The sequence below is a fragment of the Schistocerca gregaria genome, chromosome X (assembly GCF_023897955.1).
Source record: "Schistocerca gregaria isolate iqSchGreg1 chromosome X, iqSchGreg1.2, whole genome shotgun sequence".
NCBI classification, from domain to species: Eukaryota; Metazoa; Arthropoda; class Insecta; order Orthoptera; family Acrididae; genus Schistocerca; species Schistocerca gregaria.
The window spans coordinates 792,485,497-792,506,345 of NC_064931.1; the positions used below are offsets into that span (position 1 = coordinate 792,485,497).

A 20,849-nucleotide genomic window follows, 5' to 3' on the forward strand; every position below is an offset into this window, starting at 1 on the left:
GATCACATCTTTGATCAAATCTTTGACAAAGAAATTTGATAGTGTAATACCGGCCTAGTGACAGTGGCACGTGAAGTGCTCTCCGCCACACACCGTTGGGTGGCTTGCTGAGTATAAATGTAGATGCAGATATATATGTTGTAGACACGTGTTCGCTCATTTCTGGGAGCACTGGAGCGACGTTCTCATTGCGTCTCCCATTCCAGCTGAGGTGCGTGTATGTAGGGCTCGTTCTTCTCGGAGGATCGATAGTTTATGGAGGAAAAGTGCGTCTTTCCGCGCTGGCGACTTCAGAGACAGTGCGAAGGAAAGCTATAGGCGTGTGTACATAAGCGAGGCCGGGTCTGAGGCAACAACTTTACTGAAATACCCCAAAATAAACGCGCGCCGATCCACGCGCCTCGGCAGCGCGGCGTCTGCGTCGAGCTGGGGCGGCCGCGCGGCGCTGCGCTGCAGTCCCGCGTCGCGCTATGAATAGCCGCGTGGCTGCGCGCGCGCACCGCGCACCGAATAAATGGCCGCCCGCTTGTTTATTTTTCCGCATTTGTGAGGCGGCGCGCGCCAGTGAATGAGCCAGGTGCGAGCCATGGCGACCGGCACCTCCACCACGATGCTGCGGGCGCGCCGCAAGGACATCAACGTGAAGCCGAACCGCCGGCTGGACCGCCGCTCGTCGCGCGGCATGATCTTCGAGAACGAAGAGCTGCGCCTCCGCACCATCAGCATCAACGCCGAGGTCGAGAAAGGTACGCGGGATCAGCCACCGGCTCCTCACTTCCGTAGTCTCGCCGCGACCGGGTGCTTCTGGCGTCGACCCCGTTAAAGCACCGACGCAAGTTTCCTGTCGTCCTTTCCGTTAATTGCATACATCCTGTTATTCATCGTGTTGGCGTGACAGCAGTTTACACACTTTGAGAGAGAACAATGTTACAAACACAGACATGGTTTTTCAGATAACCAAAAGTACTGACCAATACTGCACTGGTTCTATTTCTCTGCCGTGACCATAAGCAATGTAAATATCTTCGAGTAACTGGGTGTAAAGTAGAGTCTCACTAAATCTGGTATGTAGCTGATGATTAAATAATAGTATATTTAAAGAAATGAAGTACGTAGCTCTACGTAAAAGATCACAGCTATTGATAAGATAAGGAAGAGATATTTTCCTAGTCTTCCTTCTAATTTCAATATTTTCAAGTTACAGCACTCAGAGTAAACTAACGCAACAATAAATTTGACAGGTTGCTGGTGCTTAGATAAAAACGTATTTAAACGAATTGATCTGAACAAGTCAACATAAAATGTCATGTCGAATGCTAAGATAAGACCTTGTCCTTCTTTAAAGGGAGGATTTTTACGCCTTTTGATGTCAAGTAATACATGTCACTCAGAGTAAAACAGTGTAACAAAAAAAAAAAAAAAAAAAAAAAAAAGACAGGTAGCTGAGACCTACATAATCTTTTTTTTCCTTGAACGAATAGGTTTAAGCAACTGTACGTAATAGATCATGACGATTGCTAAGATAGGGAACATTTCCTTGAAGGGAGTGAGTACTCCTCTGTTGCAGACAGGAACGTTTGAAAAGGAAATTCGATTTTGCTTCCTTCCATGATTTCGTCAAAAAGTATATCAGTATTCGGTTATTTAACATATCTCGTAAAAAATATGTACTCGAAGCAACTTAATGGAGCTTAGAACGCAGATCGTCACAGGGAGAAACCGACCTCTTTTTTTAAAAGTTTTCTATAATTCTCAACAACAAAAATTCGGTGCTCCCAAATCTTCGATCAGAAAATACCATTAACACCACAGTGAAAGACGAAAACAAGAATATTTTGAACATTTCTCACTAAGCATCATGGACGCTATACGAGACTTTTGTAATGGAGTCATACATTTCTTCTTTGTGTCTGAGGCGTAATACACTTGTTTCAGCAGATTCTCATCATTTTTGTATTATAAATTAATGAAAATTAAGCTCTGTTAATACTAGATTTCTTTGTACACAATCGGGAAAAACTTGTTAAATTTTCTTACTGCGTGTCTCCTGCTACAAGACATTAACCACCAAAAGTAAGATGAGTTTATTCTAACGAATTCACTTGAAATTTACCTGACAGCAGAATAAAGTAAGATGCTAGAGAAATTTCTCCCTCGTTAAATAGACAAGTGCTACACGTTAAACCATTACATAGTTCCATTACAAATGTAGAGACTCAGATTTAAAACTTCTTTACTGTATTCACATTTTACCTGCAGCGTCAAGCGTTATCACATTACCGACAATTTATCCTGCATTTCAAAATAAAGACACAGGCATCAGTGAGTACAGAAATTACTTGTTCTCTGCGTAAAATTTTACGTATTAAATGAAGAAACAGTGTAGGAAGTCTTAATAGGCTAATAAAGAACTGTATATAGCATAGGACAGTCTGAGATATTAGATTTGGTTAGGAAGCGGTTCTATTTCCACACATAGTAGTAATGCCGTACAAAAACTGCACGAGCCCTCACGTTGGGGAATATGAATTTGTTCTGAGAGTGGCTTCATTGTTGTAATGGCTTCACTGTGGCGTAGGTGAGACACAGCCTCCGGCAGTGACGTAACAAATTAAAACAGCCGAACGGCTACCAAGCTCTGAAAAGTAGGCCGAAAATCTGTTACAACACAATCGTACCAACAATTAGTGGTAGGAACAAATTCTCGATACAATTGTTTCTCTTCTTAGTATCCTGCTCATTTTTTCCTTGTGGTTTTGTAATATCTATTGTCTTTCTATCCAGCTTCAAATTTCATTTAATTGGAAAGCAAAAGCCCCATCTGATAAAGACAAACGTCGATGACATAAAGTTATAACCACAGCGTTAGTATTAGACAGAAATGCATTTTCACTGTTGCAACGTAAGTCAGTGCTAGCTACTGCATTCTTATGGTGCTACAGAGTTCCACAGAAAAGTTGCGATTATTTCGCAGGCATCCACATATTTAATACCTCTGGAGAAGTAACATATGTCGCCGGCCTACATAGAAGCGTGTGTGCAAGAATATACTGAAGTTGCCACGCCTGCGTGTCCTGGCGGTGTACCACTGCGCGTTCAGCAGTGTACATCTAGACATGTTATAGCATCCTCTGTAGCACAAAAAACGAAAATAAAAATTTTGCTACTTGGTGGCAACCCATGTGTACTCTCAGCAAAAATTTAGTTCCGTAATTCCTGTTCATGTATGGGAAATCGTTTCTCCATCTGAAAATAATTCCGACTGCCAGTTTTGGAATCTACAGTCTTGTAGCTACTAAAACTTACAAAATATTATCTGCCACTCTTGTTAGATAGTTCTTAAATGAGATTTTACAATACAGTACTCGATATTGCGAAGATAGCTAACTAGAATGAGCATGAATAGAGAATTAGCATGAATAGAGAGTAATAAATACTAATGTATGCGATGTATGAATACTGAGAGAATTTCTTGAAAACTGCTGCCGTTCGCACTGAGTCAGTTGACTGGAAGGTAAAGATGAGACAAATGAGATGACTTTTTGTTGGTATTCAGGAGCACCATAATTCAAATAATGGTTTATATTTCGTTGGCTTCTCTAAACGTAGCCAGAATGACTTCATACTCAAACCAGTATAATATTAGTTTTATTCTTGACAGCCCTCATCGGGTACTGTATCCTCACTGACACGCTATTGAACTTGACTAAAATGTTATGTTCAGTTATGGCTGACATGAATTAATAAAGTAGCAGAAGTATACGTTAATGGTAAACGAGATTTTGAACGAAAGATGGTTAGAGTTAGTGATTCATTGACAGCGATATATGTTAAGATTAACTGATACTTATGTTCAAACTCCGAAAATTAAGAACTGTGGAAAGAAATTTAGTCAATGAAACAGAAAGCGAGCGGTCAGCGACAATATAATGGAAGGAAAAGTTTGCCAGCTTGCAATGAATGGACGCGAGTCGTGCGTATTTATTTCTACAAAATTTCAAAACCTTGAGATCTTTATAGCACCCGAAATACCTGCGCCCACACGCCCAAGCCGACAGACCATTCTGAAGCAGGTTATATTAATAACAGCGAAAGTATTTCTGTGACCGATACTGCAATACACAATATCTTTCTCCGCTATAACCATTCTATAGGTACCCATGATACAAAATGAGAAAGATTAAGGGTAAATCATTTTTAATTAAATAATATATTGTAATTTATTTGGCTTCTTCCTAGATGACGCGTGTTTTCATCTAATAACGCACCGTACCTTTGTTCCTTCCGGACTATGAGGAAGTTTTTCGAAACCTCTCAGTAAGTAGGTTTATATCTCCGACACATGCTCCATTAAAACAGTTGTGGGGCACCCCGTTTAATGTTTGTAAACAATCCCGACATACTCCAGCGTAATAGCGGCGCGCTACAGTAGCTTCCCACTAAACGAAGAGCACGTGCAGTTTACTATCCTTCACATTTTATCCTCGGTTATACTTTTAACATACATGTACAGATACACTTTCTTCAACAGAAATTTTGGAAGGAGTCAGCGAGTGCGGTACCTCAGTGCTTGACACAAGACTCATATTGTGAAGATTAGAGATGATATTCCACATCCGTGATTCATATTTAAGTCTTGCAATGTTTTCTTAAAACACTTACACAGCAGAAAGTAAGATAGCGTCGAATGTCATGTCGACGATGAAATCATCAGAGTCGAGCACATCTTCGGATTGGCGAAAGCAAATTGGTCTTAACCTTTTCAAAAGAACCAGCCCGCCATATTCCTGAAGGGATTTGAGGAAGCTTGGATAAATATAACTTCTGATGGCTGGTAGAGGATTTGAACAGCCCCATTCACCGAATACAAGTCGAGCGTGACAACCGATGAGCCACGTTGTGCGGTCTAAATAACTTAAGGCTGATGTCACAATGGTCCGTTTGAAAATGACTTATCATTATTCTGCCCCATCCTGTGACGATCCGAACGTCTGTTCAAAAACTCTCCTCCCTCGTCAGGAAGCTAAAATCTAAAATCCCGTCCTTCAGTAAAAGTCAGGAGTAGCTATCATCTAAGACAACTGAAACGATTGCTACAGCCGGCTTCAATTAGTCATACACTCACGAAAGCTCACAATTAAACTAACAAATGAATGACAATGAAAAGACCTGGTGAGACGGTGAAGTGGTGTGGTATTGAACTCAAATTTGGAAACAAAATGATTCCCGGCCTTGTCCTGCAATCCAGATTCAGCTTTTCCGTGTCTTCCCTAACTCGAGTGATTGGAATGACTGAATAGTTCCACTGAGAAAGCCATTGCAATTTTCTCTGCTATTATTGTCCAGCCCAAGCTTCTGCTCCCTCTTTACGTTGTTAGCGCATAGTGAGCCGTAATCAAAAATGGCTCTGAGCACTATGGGACTCAACTGCTGTGGTCATTAGTCCCCTAGAACTTAGAACTACTTAAACCTAACTAACCTAAGGACATCACACACATCCATGCCCGAGGCAGGATTCGAACCTGCGACCGTAGCAGTCGCACGGTTCTGAGCCGTAATCTTCCTTTCCTTCTACATCTAGATACATACTCCACAACCCACCGTACGGTGCATGGAGGGAGGTACTTTGCACCACTACTAATCATTGGCTTTCCTGTTCCACTCGCGAATGGAGCGAGAGAAAAGCGACGATCTATACCAGTCCATACGAATTCCAATTTTCTCTTATCCTGTCTTCGCGGTCCTTACGCGAAATATACGTTGGCGGCAGTGCATCGTCCTGCAGTCAGCAGCAAATGCCGGCTCTCTAAATTCTATCAATAGTGAACGTAGTTTGCCCGCCGGGGATTCCTGTTTAAGTTCACAAAGCACTCCATAATACTCGCGTCTTGATCGAACCTACTGGTACCAAATCTAGCCAGCATCCAGCCTCTGAATTGCTTCGATGTTTTCCTTCAATCCGACCTGGTGAGGATCCCAAACAATCTAGCAGCACTCAAGAATGGGTCGTACCAGGTTTATATTCAAGCTCTCCTTTATAGATGAGCTGCAATTTCCTAAAATTCTCACAGTAAACCGAAGTCGACAATTCGTCTCCTCTATCATCGTCCTCACGTGCTCGCTCCATTCCAACGTGATGCCTATATAATTAATCGACGTGATTGCGTCTGGCAGAGTGCTACTAATGCTGTATTCGAACATTACTGGAATTTTTTCTTCCTCTCTCCTACATTAGCTTACAATTTTCTACATTTAAAGCAAGCTGCCATTCATCACACCAACAAGAAGTTTTGTCAACGTCAACTTGCATCCTCCTACAGTCACTCATCTTCGACACCTACACCTACATCTACACCTACACCTACATCTACATCTACATCTACATGGATACTCTACAAATCACATTCATGTGCCTGGCAGAGGGTTCATCGAACCACCTTCACAATTCTCGATTATTCCAATCTCGTATAGCTCGCGGAAAGAATGAACATCTATATCCTTCTGTAAGAGCTCTGATTTCCCCTATTTTATCGTGGTGATCGTTCCTCCCTATGTAGGTCGGTGTCAACAAAATGTTTTCGCATTCGGAGTTGTAGATTGGAATTTCGTGAGAAGATTCCGTCGCAACGAAAAACGCCTTTCTTTTGATGATTTCCAGCCCAAATCCTGAATCATTTCTGTGACACTCTCTCCCATATTTCGCGTTAATACAAAACGTACTGCGTTCCTTTGAACTTTTTCGATGTACTCCGTCAGTCCTACCTGGTAAGGATCCCACGCCGCGCAGCAGTATTCTAAAAGAGAACGGACAAGCGTAGTGTATTAGGTCTGGCAATAAAACTCAGTCTTTGGTTAGCCTTCCTCACAACATTTTCTGTGTGTTCCTTCCAATTTAAGATGCTCCTAATTGTAATACATAGGTATTTAGTTGAATTTACGGCTTTTATATTAAACTGATTTATCGTGTAACCGAAGTTTAACGAGTTCCTTTTAGCACTCATGTGGATGACCTCACACTTTTCGTTATTTAGGGTCAACTGCCACTTTTCGCACCATTCAGATATCTTTTCTAAATCGTTTTTCAGTTTGTTTTGATCTTCTGATGACTTTATAAGTCGATAAACGACAGCTTCACCTGCAAACAACCGAAGACGGCTGCTCAGTTTGTCTCCAAAATTCTTTATATAGATAAGGAACAGCAAAGGGCCTATAACACTACCTTTGGGGGAAGCCAAAAAATCACTTCTGTTTTACTCGATGACTTTCCGTCAATTACTACGAACTGTGACCTCTCTGACAGGAAATCCACAATTCCATAAGCACGCAATTTCGCTACGAGCCGCTTGTGTGGCACAGTGTCAAAAGCCTTCCGGAAATCCAGAAATACGGAATCGATCTGAAATCCCTTGTCAATAGCACTCAACACTTCATGTGAATAAAGAGCTAGTTGTGTTTCACAGGAACGATGTTTTCTAAACCCATGTTGACTGTGTGTCAATAGACCGTTTTCTTCGAGGTAATTCATAATGTTCGAACACAATATATGTTCTAAAATTCTGCTGCATATCGACGTTAACGATACGGGCCTGTAATTTAGTGGATTCCTCCTACTACCTTCCTTGAATATTGGTGTGACCTGTGCAACTTTCCAGTCTTTGGGTACGTATCTTTCGTCGAGCGAATGGTTGTATATGATTGTTAAGTATGGAGCTAATGCATCAGCATACTCCGACATAAACCTACTTGGTATACAGTCTGGACCAGAAGACTTGCTTTTATTAAGTGATTTAAGTTGCTTCACTACTCTGAGGACATTAATTTCCACGTTACTCATGTTGGCAGCTTTTCTCGATTCGAATTCTGGAATATTTTCTTCGTCTTCTTTTGTGAAGGCATTTCGGAAGGCTGTGTTTAGTAACTATGCTTTGGCAGCACTGTCTTCGATACTATCTCCATTGCTATCTCGCAGAGAAGGCATTGATTGTTTCTTGCCTCTAACATACTTCACATACGACCAGAATCTCTTTGTGTTTTTTTCCAGGTTTCGAGACAAAGTTTCGTTGTGGAAACTGTTAAAGGCATTGAAGTCCGCGCTAAATTTCGAGCCCCTGTTAAAGATCGCCAATCTTGGGGATTTTGCGTCTGTTTAAATTTGACATGTTTGTTTCCTTGTTTCTGCAACATTGTTCTAACCCGTTTTGTGTACCAAGGAGGATCAGCTCCGTCGTTTGTTAATTTATTTGCTATAAATCTCTCAATTGCTGCCACATCTGGTCTACACTTACATTATTCATTCTGAAAAAAAGCACTCCGTCTCAGGCCACAATTGGCCCATCGGGACAATCCGACCGCCGTGTCATCCTCAGGTGAGGATGCGAATAGGAGGGGCGTGTGGTCAGTACACCGCTCTCCCGCTCGTTATGATGGTTTTCTTTGACCGGAGCCGCTACTATTCGGTCGAGTAGCTCCTCAATTGGCATCACGAGGCTGAGTGCACCCCGAAAAATGGCAACAGCGCATGGCGGCTGGATGGTCACTCCCGACAGTACTTAACTTCGGTGATCTCACTGAAACCGGTGTATCCACTGCGGCAAGGCCGTTGCCTTTATTAATTCTGAATGAGTGGATATTGTCTCTTAGTAAGGCGTCAAGTGAATTCCAACATCAAAGCGTCATCAGTAAACAGCCGCAGATAGCTGCTCACCCTGCTGTCAGATCATTTATGTATGTAGAAAATATTAGCGGTCCTATCACACATCCCTGGAGCACTCCAGGTGATACCTTCTTCTCTTGTGAACACTCGCCGTCGAGGACAACGTACTGGGTTCTATTTCTAACCAGGAAAGTACTTGGGCTCGAACAAACATATCTGTATGAACGTTTGGTTACAGGAGCATTATGTACCTCTGAATTTGCTGGTGGGTGTCGTTTTTCTGCAAAACTCTGCAGTCATGCTCTAGATATCACTGTAGATGTAATTGTAGACGCCATACGCAATGCAGAAATCTTAATTATAAAAGTAAATGCGGAATGTCAATAAAATGCTCCGAGCAATACGAATGACTGCAAAACGCACAGTGAAGAAACGCAAGTTGATCGCATGGCGTATTTGCACATTCTATAATATCAGTGTTGAAAGCCACGTCAATGACACTTTTGAAGTTGTTCACTGGTTCACCAATATCGTAGCCAGCGTTCTGCCACGCGTAACGAAGCATTGTTCTGTATACTCCCGCAGATATCTGATTGTAAATGACAGAATGGATATTCATAATAAAGAATATGTCGTGCAATTTCGGCTGCATATTACTGGAACGTAGTTTAATGAAGTCTGTTATTCTCTTGGCATATATTTTATATTGCCTGAAAAAATACACATCCAGAGGTTGTGCATATTTTGCAGTTTTAGGCGGAATGATTTTTAAATGTACATGTTTTCCACCTGATGCTTCCAGTAGTACTCGTTCATCCTTATGTCCAGACCAGGAGTCACAAAGTATTAATGACTTTCTCGACAAATGTGGATTCAAAACTGACAGAAAAAACGTCTTCAGATGTAGTTTCGTCATCTTCCCACTCACACTTGCATCGACGACGACATTTGGAGGGCACCGCGTTTCTATTTCCCTCGACACGCAGGGATCCAAACTTCCACTGGATTCTTGGAAGCAAATATAGAGTTTGTCTTCCAATCGTCCGACCATTGATATAGCAACATCGATCGTGTAACTATGTGTTGCACAGTTAATGGATTGCAACATCGCGACAGTGTTTCTCTCCCCTTTCATGGATAGTGTTCTGTCACAAGAAAGTTCATAGTTGAACTGACTCTGATCACAGTTCCATACAGAACTAATTTCCATGTTTTCCCTCGTGATATTCTCATTGACGTCAGCAACGAACGTTTAAGCTCTTTCAATCAGCTCTTCTTCGTCATCCTTATCTTTTCGTCCTTGGAGCATAGTGATACGGCGTGATGTTATCCTAAACTCCATTTTCAAATTAGCAATAAATCCTAGTGACGCTGTAAAGTTTGTACACCCGAGATTTCTGGCTACGTCCAATTCCCAATGTTGTAAATGCCAATAATGAATGGCGGAACCGCATTCTCGCGCTTCATCGAATTTCGCCATTACACGATCCTTGTTCGTCTTGAACAGCAGTGTACGATTTCCTTTTAAAAACTATATTTCCTTCTCTTTTCTTTGCCACGTAATCCAGTATGTTTTTAATATTACTTTTAGACTTCAGTTTAGGGTATCTTTTCAGAAGCTTGTCGCATGTGTCGAAACCTCTTACGTAATAATCATCGTACATGTTCTCTAGTGTGTTGTCATCAAACGCCGTGATGATACTTGCAACTCTACCTTCTTCTTGGGTGACGGTTGATATTCACTGTCACTGCTTCCATCTCCTGTTCCCGCATTTGCCGTAGCACTACCGTTTGCAATGAGTTGTTCATCATTATCATCCCTATCATCAACATTATATGTTAGTGTTACAACAATGTCTGTTTCTAACCTATGCTCATATTTATGCATTATAATAGATACCAGAAAACATGCGAATTATTCATATTCTACACCAATACCATCTTCACGAAGAAGGGTTCTTCGTAACTTCATCTCAACTAATCGCAGTACATTAGCAGGATTGATTACCAATCGCCGAGCAATCTGATGCTTCAATACACAAATAATGTCACAAAACGCTACTTCAGAGGCACACCGCACCGTCCCGACTGGTCCCGACTGGCGTACCGACAGGTCAGTGTGCAATGCGGCATGGCATACGCAGAGGCCTCTAACGGAAGACTGCAGAGTTTTGAAGATGCGGGAGTATCACTAGTGCGATAAGAAACCTTTACATTATTTCTCACACGATTTTGGTGTATTTGTGTTTGTTCGAGCCCAAGTACTTTCCTGGTTAGAAATCTACGAGCCATTCACATACCTGGGAAAATGCTCGTACCTTCTTCAACAGTTTGCATGGAGCACCGTGTCAAACGCATTCCGGAAGTCTAGGAATATAGAATCTGCCTGTTGTCCTTCATCCATAGTTCGCAATATATCATGTGAGAAAAGGACAAGCTCAGTTTCACATGAGCGGTGCTTTCTAAATCCGTGCTGACTTGTGGACGGAAGCATTTCTGTCTCAAGGACATTTGTTATATTCTAACTGAGAATATATTCAAGAACTCTGGAGCAAACCGATGATAAGGATACTGGTCTGTAATTTTGCGGATCCGTTCCTCCTACTCCTTCTATATATACATGAGTCACCTACGCTTTTCTCGAACCCCTTGGAACGTTGCACTGAGCGAGAGCTTCGCAATAAATGAAAATTAAGTAAGGGACCAATGCAGTAGGTCATTCTCTGTAATACGGTATTGGGATTCCATCGGGATTTGGCGACTTACTTGTTTTCAGTTACTTCTCTAGACCACGGATGCCTATTAATATGTCCTCCAAACGGGAGTCTGTGTGACGTTGAAACGACGGTATCTTTTATGAGTATATAAGTTCAAAAATGGCGCTGAGCACTATGGGACTTAACATTTATGGTCATCAGTCCCCTAGAATTTAGAACTACTTAAACCTAACTAACCTAAGGACAGCACACAACACCCAGTCATCACGAGGCAGAGAAAATCACTGACCCCGCCGGGAATCGAACCCGGGAACCCGGCGGCGGGAAGCGAGAACGCTGACGCACGACCACGAGCTGCGGACAAGAGCATATAAGTTCGTAAGCTTCCACGGAAGGTGTCATTTTGAGTACAATAATTTGGGGTATTATAATAACACGAGCCATTACCCAAAATTATTTTACTAAAAAGGACAATATGTTCGTACGATCCTCCTGTTAGAATGATATCTTAAACGCGAAATTTAAAACTTCACTTTTCTTTTTGTTGCCGTCTATTGCCACACCAGACTGGTCAACGAGTAACTGTATAGAAGCCTTCGACTCGCTTTTCTCGGTTTCTTTGACTAAAGTATGACGGTGGAAATTTTTGTATGCTTCGCACGTCGATCTTTTTACAGACACACCAATTTCTACTAACCTTTCTTTGTCATCGTTTGCGTGTACTTTTTTGATACGAGAGTGCAACCGTCTCTGATACCTCAATATTTTCCAGATTTCGTTATTAAACCACGGTTGGTTTTTTCAATTCAGCATCTACTTACTCGGCATATACTTCTCCAGAACGCGATTTACAATTACTTGAATCTTTTCCTATAATTGCTCCAAGTCCATCATATTGGAACTAAATGATGTCCATTCACTCTCTGCTTATTTGCCGGCCGGGGTGGCCGAGCTGTTCTAGGTGCTACAGTCTGGAACCGCGCGACCGCTACGGTCGCAGGTTCGAATCCTGCCTCGCGCATGGATGTGTGTGATGTCCTTAGATAATTAGGTTTAAGTAGTTCTATGTTCTAGGGGACTGGTGACCTCACATGTTAAGTCCCATAGTACTCAGAGCCATTTGAACAATTTTCTAAATTATTACCATCGCGTGTGGACTGTCAAAGTAGCCGCTCAGGACGTCTTTCTTAAAACATGTTCAAAACTACTTCACAGGACAGTCCATCCCACCTACAGCGAATCCGTAGACTTCCCTGCCTATAGTCGGTAGGTGAAAGTCGCCTCCAATCAACCGAAGCATGATCTGAGTATTCAACTGCAACTGAGCGTAGACTTCCTTTGAATCACTCCTGAACTGTCATGGCGAAATCGGGGAATAGGTGCTCTATGCAAGCGAAAATCTTACTTGACAAGTCAAAGGTTTCGAGTTTTGAATGAAATAATATGAATGGCATCTTCCATGCACAGAAGCTGCCTCCTTATGTCTCTCTCTCTCTCTCTCTCTCTCTCTCTCTCTCTCTCTCTCTCTCTCTCTCTAGCACTTTCTACACACACACACACACACACACACACACACACACACACACACAAACACAAACACCCTCGCGCGTGGGCTTTAATTTACACGTTCGTGGGAAATCACTTGTAGCAGCTAAACAGATTACGAAACCTTACGCAGTAAAGGTTGCCACAGAGTGGCGAGGGTGATTTTTCAAAACGATCTTCTGACTTTTTTAAAGTGGTTTGTATCTTGATTATTTGAGTGACGTGTTTCGCTTGTTTAGCGATATGAAAGAGTTTCAAAGAGCACTGGTTCCATTCAAAATTCTGAAGTGGAAAACTCAGCGCGCTTTAAATCTCCGTAACGTATATGCTGTACACCACCATCAACGTGAATGTGCATCCACCAAAAGTATTTAGGAAGGTAAAAGTCATTATATGTGAAATAGTCGATTAAAAATTTACTACACATGAAAATGGTTCGTCGTTTCTTATAATTGTTCATTATATTGCACATTCGTGGATTTTGTGTTTGTATCGATGAATAGCGGAATTAGAGGCAGCTATGAAGATAGAGAGTTAATGTTGGCCCCACTTCAGTAATGGCATGGTACCAGATCATTATGTCGCCGGAAATCATACTTGTCATCGTAGTAAGTGTCACAAAGAGGTGATTGAGTATGGGATAAACGCACCAGAGCAACAAAAACTGCTGTGATTAATAACGTGTGAATAATCGGGTTTCGCAGGCTAGCTCAAATATCAAAAGCGGATAGAAGAGCGACAATGACGATAACTAGCAGCTTATGTTCTGGACAGCAACAAAACATCATATGATCTGCCATACATTTGAGTGCTGTCTCCTCTGTGAAATACAGAGCACATAGCTAAAGGAGTTTTGCATTAACTGTGCACATAAATTAGCATGTACCTGGTAACACTGACATCCCCCCCCCCCCCCCCCCTCCGCGGTACTCTCGCACAGGAAATGTTTACGTGAGTCTAAACTACTCAGTCACATGCAGAACTTGTATCCATAGAGAAACACGCTGTAAGCTTGTACGTTCAGATGTTCAGCAAGACATTGTACTGTCTCGTCACCCCTGATTACTCAGAGAGATTCTACACTGACATATGTGTTCTTGGAAATCCATCGGGTTTACGTAGCCTCTGTTTCCTTCGGCACAACGGAGCTACTGTGAAAGATGAGATGTGCGCCTTGGAGCTCTTTCAGCCTAACCTCCGGTTGAGTGCCAGTGGAATAGCACGGCTTCCCAACACACCCGGTGGTCTGAGAAACGCACCCCATGACGAATCGACACTCACGAGAACGAAGATGATCACTGCCTGTTACCCACCATGTTAACCAACGTCTCTAAGGCACGCTAGTGGGATGGTTCTCCATGAGGAAGAAATTTTCATCCGTTATATTTGACCGGCAAGAGGAAACGAAGTGATCGTCGTAAGTTCGTCATGAGCAGATTGCGCACCATGTATTGCTTAGCGACCTCTACAAAGTATATCGTATAGTGATATGGAACTGAGGTCATTCTGATGGATAAACTAAGTCTAGCCCACATTTCGAGAAGGTTGGACTATGTACCAGCACCAACACTCAGCCTCTCTAATCCGTCGTCAATGACACAAAGTTAGTGCTACAGTCTGCTTGGATTCACCAGTAACTTGCACGAAGTAGATACATTTGAAACATAAAGTTCAAACTTTTCAAAAGAAAGTTGTCCAGTGCGTGTCAGTAAAGAAACCTTTTTCCTATTTGGTGATATCATTGCCAACAATGACATCTGTCATTGAAAATTTTATTAAATGATGCCAGAAAGGTAGAGCGGACGAAATCCAGCTGTTAATAAGTGTAATTTACGTCTAAAATTTTTATTACACTTACACACTGTCCAGTCTCATTAATGTGACCACCTGTCAGTAGCCTGAATAACTACTTTTGTAGCAAAGAAGTGAAGTAGGAGTGGCAAATCGACATGGTCCCACAGATTCACGATTGGGTTTAAGTCCTGGGAGTTCGTTGGCCAGGGAAGTACGGTAAACATCCTGGCACTCTTCGAACCACTTACGTACACGGCAAGGTGTGTGGCACATTGCCTTGTCCTGCTGGTAGATGCCACTGTGCCGAGGAGAAAAAAAGAAGCCGGCCGCGGTAGCCGAGCGGTTCTAGGTGCTTCGGTTAGGAACTGTACTGGTGCTACGGTCGCAGGTTCGAATCCTGCCTCGGGCATGGATGTGTGTGATGTCCTTAGGTTAGTTATGTTTAAGTAGTTCTAAGTTCTAGGGGACTGATGACCTCAGATGTGAAGTCCCATAGTGCTCAGAGCCATTTGAACCATTTTTTTTTTTTTGAGAAAAAAAGTGCGTGTAAGGATGGCTATGGTCCCCAAGAATAGATGCACACTTGTATTGATATACTGTGTCGTCCAGAATGACGAAATCGCCCAGAGAATGCCACGAAAACATTCACCCGATCATAATGCTCTTTCTATTGCTGCAAGGTGTTTAATTTCTGACGTTTCACGTCATACACCCCAACGGCCATCTGTTTGACGGAGCATTAGACGTGATTCGTCTCAAAAGGCCAGCTGTCGCCACACAGTCGACGTCTAGTTTCGGTATTGGTGTGCAAATTCCAGCCTTCGTCGCTGATGAACAGCGGTCAACACAGGCGCATGAACCAGGCGTCAGCTGCGGAGGTCAAAACGCAGCAAAGCTCACTGATCGGTCGCTGAGGAGACTGTTGACAGCCCCTTGTTTCCTCTGGGCGGTCAGCCGCTCATCAGTTCCACGTCTATTCACCCATACACATCTCTGTAGCCTTTGTTTACCCATGTCATCTATGGCCTCCTCGCCGGTTTTGAATAGCGCCATCTTGCTATGCGTGGTATATTTTAACCACGGCGGCACTCGGTCAGTTTACAAACTTGGCCGTTTCGGAAATGCCGCATCCTTGGTTCGAAAGCCAATGATCAAGCCCTTGTTGGTTGTCAGATAAATCGCTTCGTTTCCGCAGTGCAAGGACTGCACTGTTTTCCGCATTCCCTCTGCACGCTTTATATAGCCTCCACTGCTGGCGCTGCTACGTGTCACCTCTGACAAGGAGACGGCACGACCGTGGAGTTGAGGATTTGTCCTCAATTTTGTGTGGTGAAAGAGGACCCCTAACACCTCTTGTGGTTAAAATATTAGGACGCACTACCCGGAAAATCCCGAGAAAAATCGATCCAAAGTTTCTTAGGTGCCTTATGAGTATAAAATGTTAGTCCACTATCGAGCCGCCGTCTGGCCTACACGGTTAGCGCTCGGACCCTTAAGGCAAAGGTCTCGGGTTCGATTCCTTCTCCGGCATTTTTTTTTCTTCTGTTGCTTGCAAAATTTCAGCGCACTGTTGCAGGAGAATCGTGAAATTAATTCCCGGGAAGACTGTACAAAAATTCATTCTATAATTCACCATCAATTATCGTCACCAATATTCCGATACATGATTCAATATGCCTGGTTTGCCTCAAAATTGTCAGAAACTCGAAACATTTTCGTAAATGTTAATGGGGCATGTTTTTGTACAGATTTATTCCAAACGCCCTGTGATTGTAAAAAATGCGCTTTTATATGTTGCACAAGATGTCGCAAAAATTATTGCTTTGTTTGTTTTTACGATAATTACTACTGCGGTTCTTGTTTATAATTATTATATGTATAAAAATTGAATGTTTTCCAATCGACTTTGTTATTCTGATTAAAAAGGCAATGTTTCTCCTAGTATACTTTACAATGAAAAATGGAAAACCCACCGCCATGAATTGTGTTGTTGGACAAAAAGAAACTAATTTTCATTCAATAATGAAACTAATTTGTTAAAGATAATGTAGGTTTGGAAAACTTTCTGAATAATTGGTGGAATAACCAAAGAAAATAAAGCAGAAGAAAAAAAGTGCCAGAGGAGGAATCGAACACGAGACCTCTGGTGTAAGAATCAGAGACCTAAACACCTTCTTTTTATCTCATTTTGTTCGTATTCGTTCATTGCATCTGTTCTGGGCGGACGTCGAAAGGCACTCGTTTCAGTTCGTTGTTGATCCATTAACTCAGTTTTTTTTTACTACAGAGAACAGCCCTTTGACCGAACACGCTGAGCTACCGTGCCGGCGACACCTAGGCCAGACGGCTGCTCGGCAGTGTACTGACACTTTATACTCATAAGGCACCTAAAAAACTTTGGATCGATTTTTCCTGGGATTTTCCGGGTAGTGCGTCCTAATATTTTAACCACGTGATGTGTTAAGGGTCCTCTTTCACCACACAAAATTGCGGACAAATCCCCGACCCCACGGCCGTGCCGTCTTCTTGTGAGTGGTTACTGCACGTCGAAAATAGGTGGTGCTCACATTAATGTGTATCGACCGCGTCTTTAATTAGAATTTCTCTCTATATAGCTCTTTATCTTGCTGCTTGTTTGAATACAATTGCAAGAAATCACATACGCTTGTTTCTGAATCACAGCATCCATTCCTCTTACTGAGGTTCATCGTTGGAAGATGATCTTCATTAACCTTCATATTCAAAAGCGGCATCCAGTGGCTCATTTCATGTGAGTCTAATTGAAGGCTTGCTTTACTTAACTGCACATCGACTGAAGTTTGTATCCCTAGAAGACAGGAGGAGCGAGTACTAATTTACCCTATTATTTCAAGGTAGGAGTATAAAGGAATTGCGAAAAATCCTTTGAAGACGTAACAGACGACAGAGATGCAGAGCCTTAAAGAACTGAATGCTGGCTTTAAAGAAGACCAAGACGCAACAGTCTTGGTGGTGGTGCCAATCCTGTTAGAAACGGGGAAACAGAATGAAGCCATACTCAGCGCAGGCGCAGAATCGATTTCCTGGTACGCCACTACAGCTTGAATTTCATAACATTCTAACACTCTCTTCTTGACACTACGTCTTTTGCTGTTCACCAAGGACAGTCATTGCCATGTATGAAGTGCTTTAAAATTGATGTCACATTTGATCACCTTTATATCAATGGAATTATCCCTTAGCGTTAATCCAATAATATTTGAATTTGACAATAGACGTTTATAAGCTCTGTAAGATTAAACCCGCCTTTGATCTATAAAGAACACCTCATTCAACACTAGGCTCCATCAGATGTACTTAACAAGAGTAAGAATATCTCATAAATGATAGAAATATAAGCTGTGAAATTCGTTTATAATCATAAACGCTGATAAAAGTTCATACGACATCACACCTTTGATATTTATTTAGCACCAGTCACAAGTTGTGAACAATAGTGATCAGCACAAACCATACCAATTACTGTCATCAAGGATCATGTTCTGTACACGCATACGGGCATTGCAATGAACAGGGCAGTGATGCCGTATGAGCATCTTGTGTATTCATTTACATATTCCGCATGTATTTAATGCAGTGAATTACGTCAAAAAAAGAGTTATATTAAAATTATTCCCTGCGGGCTCTTTAAAAACGCAATATTTTCCGATGAATGAAAGGATATTTTCCATTGGTTTTAATTTAAATGTATTATTACCAGTGAATTCAGAATCAAACTGAATCAAACTGGCACTGTCATACTGATTTCCACGGAGAAATCTAGCTTGAATGTGGGTGTTTGTATGGCGATATAGGGTACTCATAAAACGTCGCAATCTGTGTGCGCCATGTATATAGCTCTCGTCGTTCTAACGTGGTGCTGGGTCACCTTTAGCAGCCAAAAGAACCTGAATTTACTATATTTGATGCATAAATCTGAATGAAGATCAATGGAATTTCTTAAAAACTGTTACAGATCTCTGAGCAAAACTAGGCTTGCTCTCAACTGTCTTTTCACTACAAGTTAATTTTTTCAGATATTATTAAGGAATTGGTTCAAAATGGTTCAAATGGCTCTGAGCACCATGGGACTTAACATCTGTGGTCATCAGTCCCCTAGAACCTAGAACTAATTAAACCTAACTAACCTAAGGACATCACACACATCCATGCCCGAGGCAGGATTCGAACCTGCGACCGTAGCAGTCGCGCGGTTCCGGACTGAGCGCCTGAACTGCTAGACCACCGCGGCCGGCTAAGGAATTGATTCTTTGGGCCAGGAAGACTTATTTTATCTTTAGGGAGTCTCGGATATTCTGAGAGGAATGAGTGTAGGTATTATTTTCTTGTAAGATGGAATGTCCGACTGGGAATAATTAGCAACGCCAATGAAGGAAAAATATGAACACCATTAGTTAGTTTTCCTGTCACTGTGGCCCTAAAAACATGATATGGCCCACCTATATATTACAGATCTTAAACTAAGCTTCACTGATAGAACCCCACAGTATGTATTCTACGTTTCTACTGGTGTTTACCCTATGTACACAAATACTACAGTAGGAACCAGTGAAAAAGTGAGTTTATTAGAGCAAATTACGTGTTTCCTTTCCCATGTTTCATGTTCTTACACTAGTAAAGTCTGTGTAAGTACCAAGTTTAAATGAGCTTTGGCAAAAGCAGCTCTGCCATGAATGAGGTGTTTATGCAATTGACGTTGTAGTTGTTTAATTAACAATGAGTTCTCAGGATGCGTTTTGACTGAAAGGTCACTTTCGTGGCAATGATTTTCACTATTTTAGGTAATATTCCTCTTTTAACATCTGCCTTCTCTAAATAAATTTCGTGTTTCCTGCACTGCTATGTTAAATGAAATATACCTCGGCGTGTTATGTGCCGTCATGTCGCTAGATATGGCAGCAATAAGATACTCCGATGGATGATTTCTGTCACCGTCTCATCAACGAAGCGAGTAACAACAAATTTCCATCGTTGGAGGTCTTTCTATTCCGGTAAGTGCAACGATCAAGACAACACTACAAGAACCAGACATTTTGTAACACACAAGTGTGTTACTGTCTGAAATGAAGTGCATGTACCATAGTGTATTCTATGGTTTACGAAAACTGACCCGAAAGAATCTAAGCTCGCCGGGCGAGGTGGAACAGTAATCAGCACACTGGGCTCGCATTCGGGAGGACGACGGTTCAAAGCGGCGTCCGGCCATTCTGATTTAGGTTTTCGTAACTTCCCCAAACGCTTCAGGCAAATGCCAGGATGGTTCCTTTTGAAACGGCACGGCCGACTTCCTTCCGCATCCTTCCCTAATCCGATGGGACCGATGACCTCGCTGTTTGGTGCCCTTCCCCAAATCAACCAACCAAGCAACCGAAGCTCGAAGGATGCGCAGAGCAGTGTACCAGCAGTATGTTCAAACATGTTCAAATGTGTGTGATTTCCTATGGGACCAACCTTCTGAGGTCATCGGTCCCTAGACTTCCACGCTTCTTAAACTAACTTATGCTAAGAACAACACACAACCATTCCTGAGGGAGGACTCGAACCTCCGGCGTGAGGTGCCGCGCAATCCATAACATTGCGCCTCTAGCCGTGCGGCAACCCCACGCGATCCGGCAGTATGTGATTAAGGCTGTAGAGAGGTAGCAGCCAAGTAGGGCCAGCAGACTTCTCCTATTTGACCGACACTCGTACAAACCCTAGTCGAGGTCAAAGAGAGCAATATCACCTTGTGAAGAACTTCGAACGTGGAACGATGATTGGCCTCCTGGGAATGTGTCATAAAATGAGATTTCTACTCGTACAGAGAATGCTGCTACGGCATGTGTGTGTGTGTGTGTGTGAGAGAGAGAGAGAGAGAGAGAGAGAGAGAGAGAGAGGACTTGAAAGAAGGCGGTCGTATGCAGAAAGGAGCGGGTACGGGACGGCGTAACGCGCCGGCAGTATTTATAATGGTCATGCTTCCTGCATGACCGTAACGCTTGCATAGATCGACGTACGGACTGCTGAATAGCACAGACTCTATCCAGGTAGCATATCTGACAGTAAAAATGTCCACGTAAGTATGTAGATCTTTCTAAATCACGGCATGCTAATTTACCAGT

General features: G+C 42.4%; 1 protein-coding gene across 1 annotated transcript in view; it reads left to right on the forward strand.

Moving 5' to 3' along the window:
* Positions 1 to 541: 541 nt before the first annotated feature.
* The window catches only part of LOC126299052 (retrotransposon Gag-like protein 5), a 262,032-nt gene continuing 241,724 nt past the window's right edge, over positions 542 to 20,849 (forward strand). Inside the window, exon 1 of the mRNA XM_049990709.1 lies at positions 542 to 746. Coding sequence (XP_049846666.1) covers positions 569 to 746 — 178 coding nt within the window. The 5' untranslated portion in view covers positions 542 to 568. The remainder of the gene's footprint in view (positions 747 to 20,849) is intronic.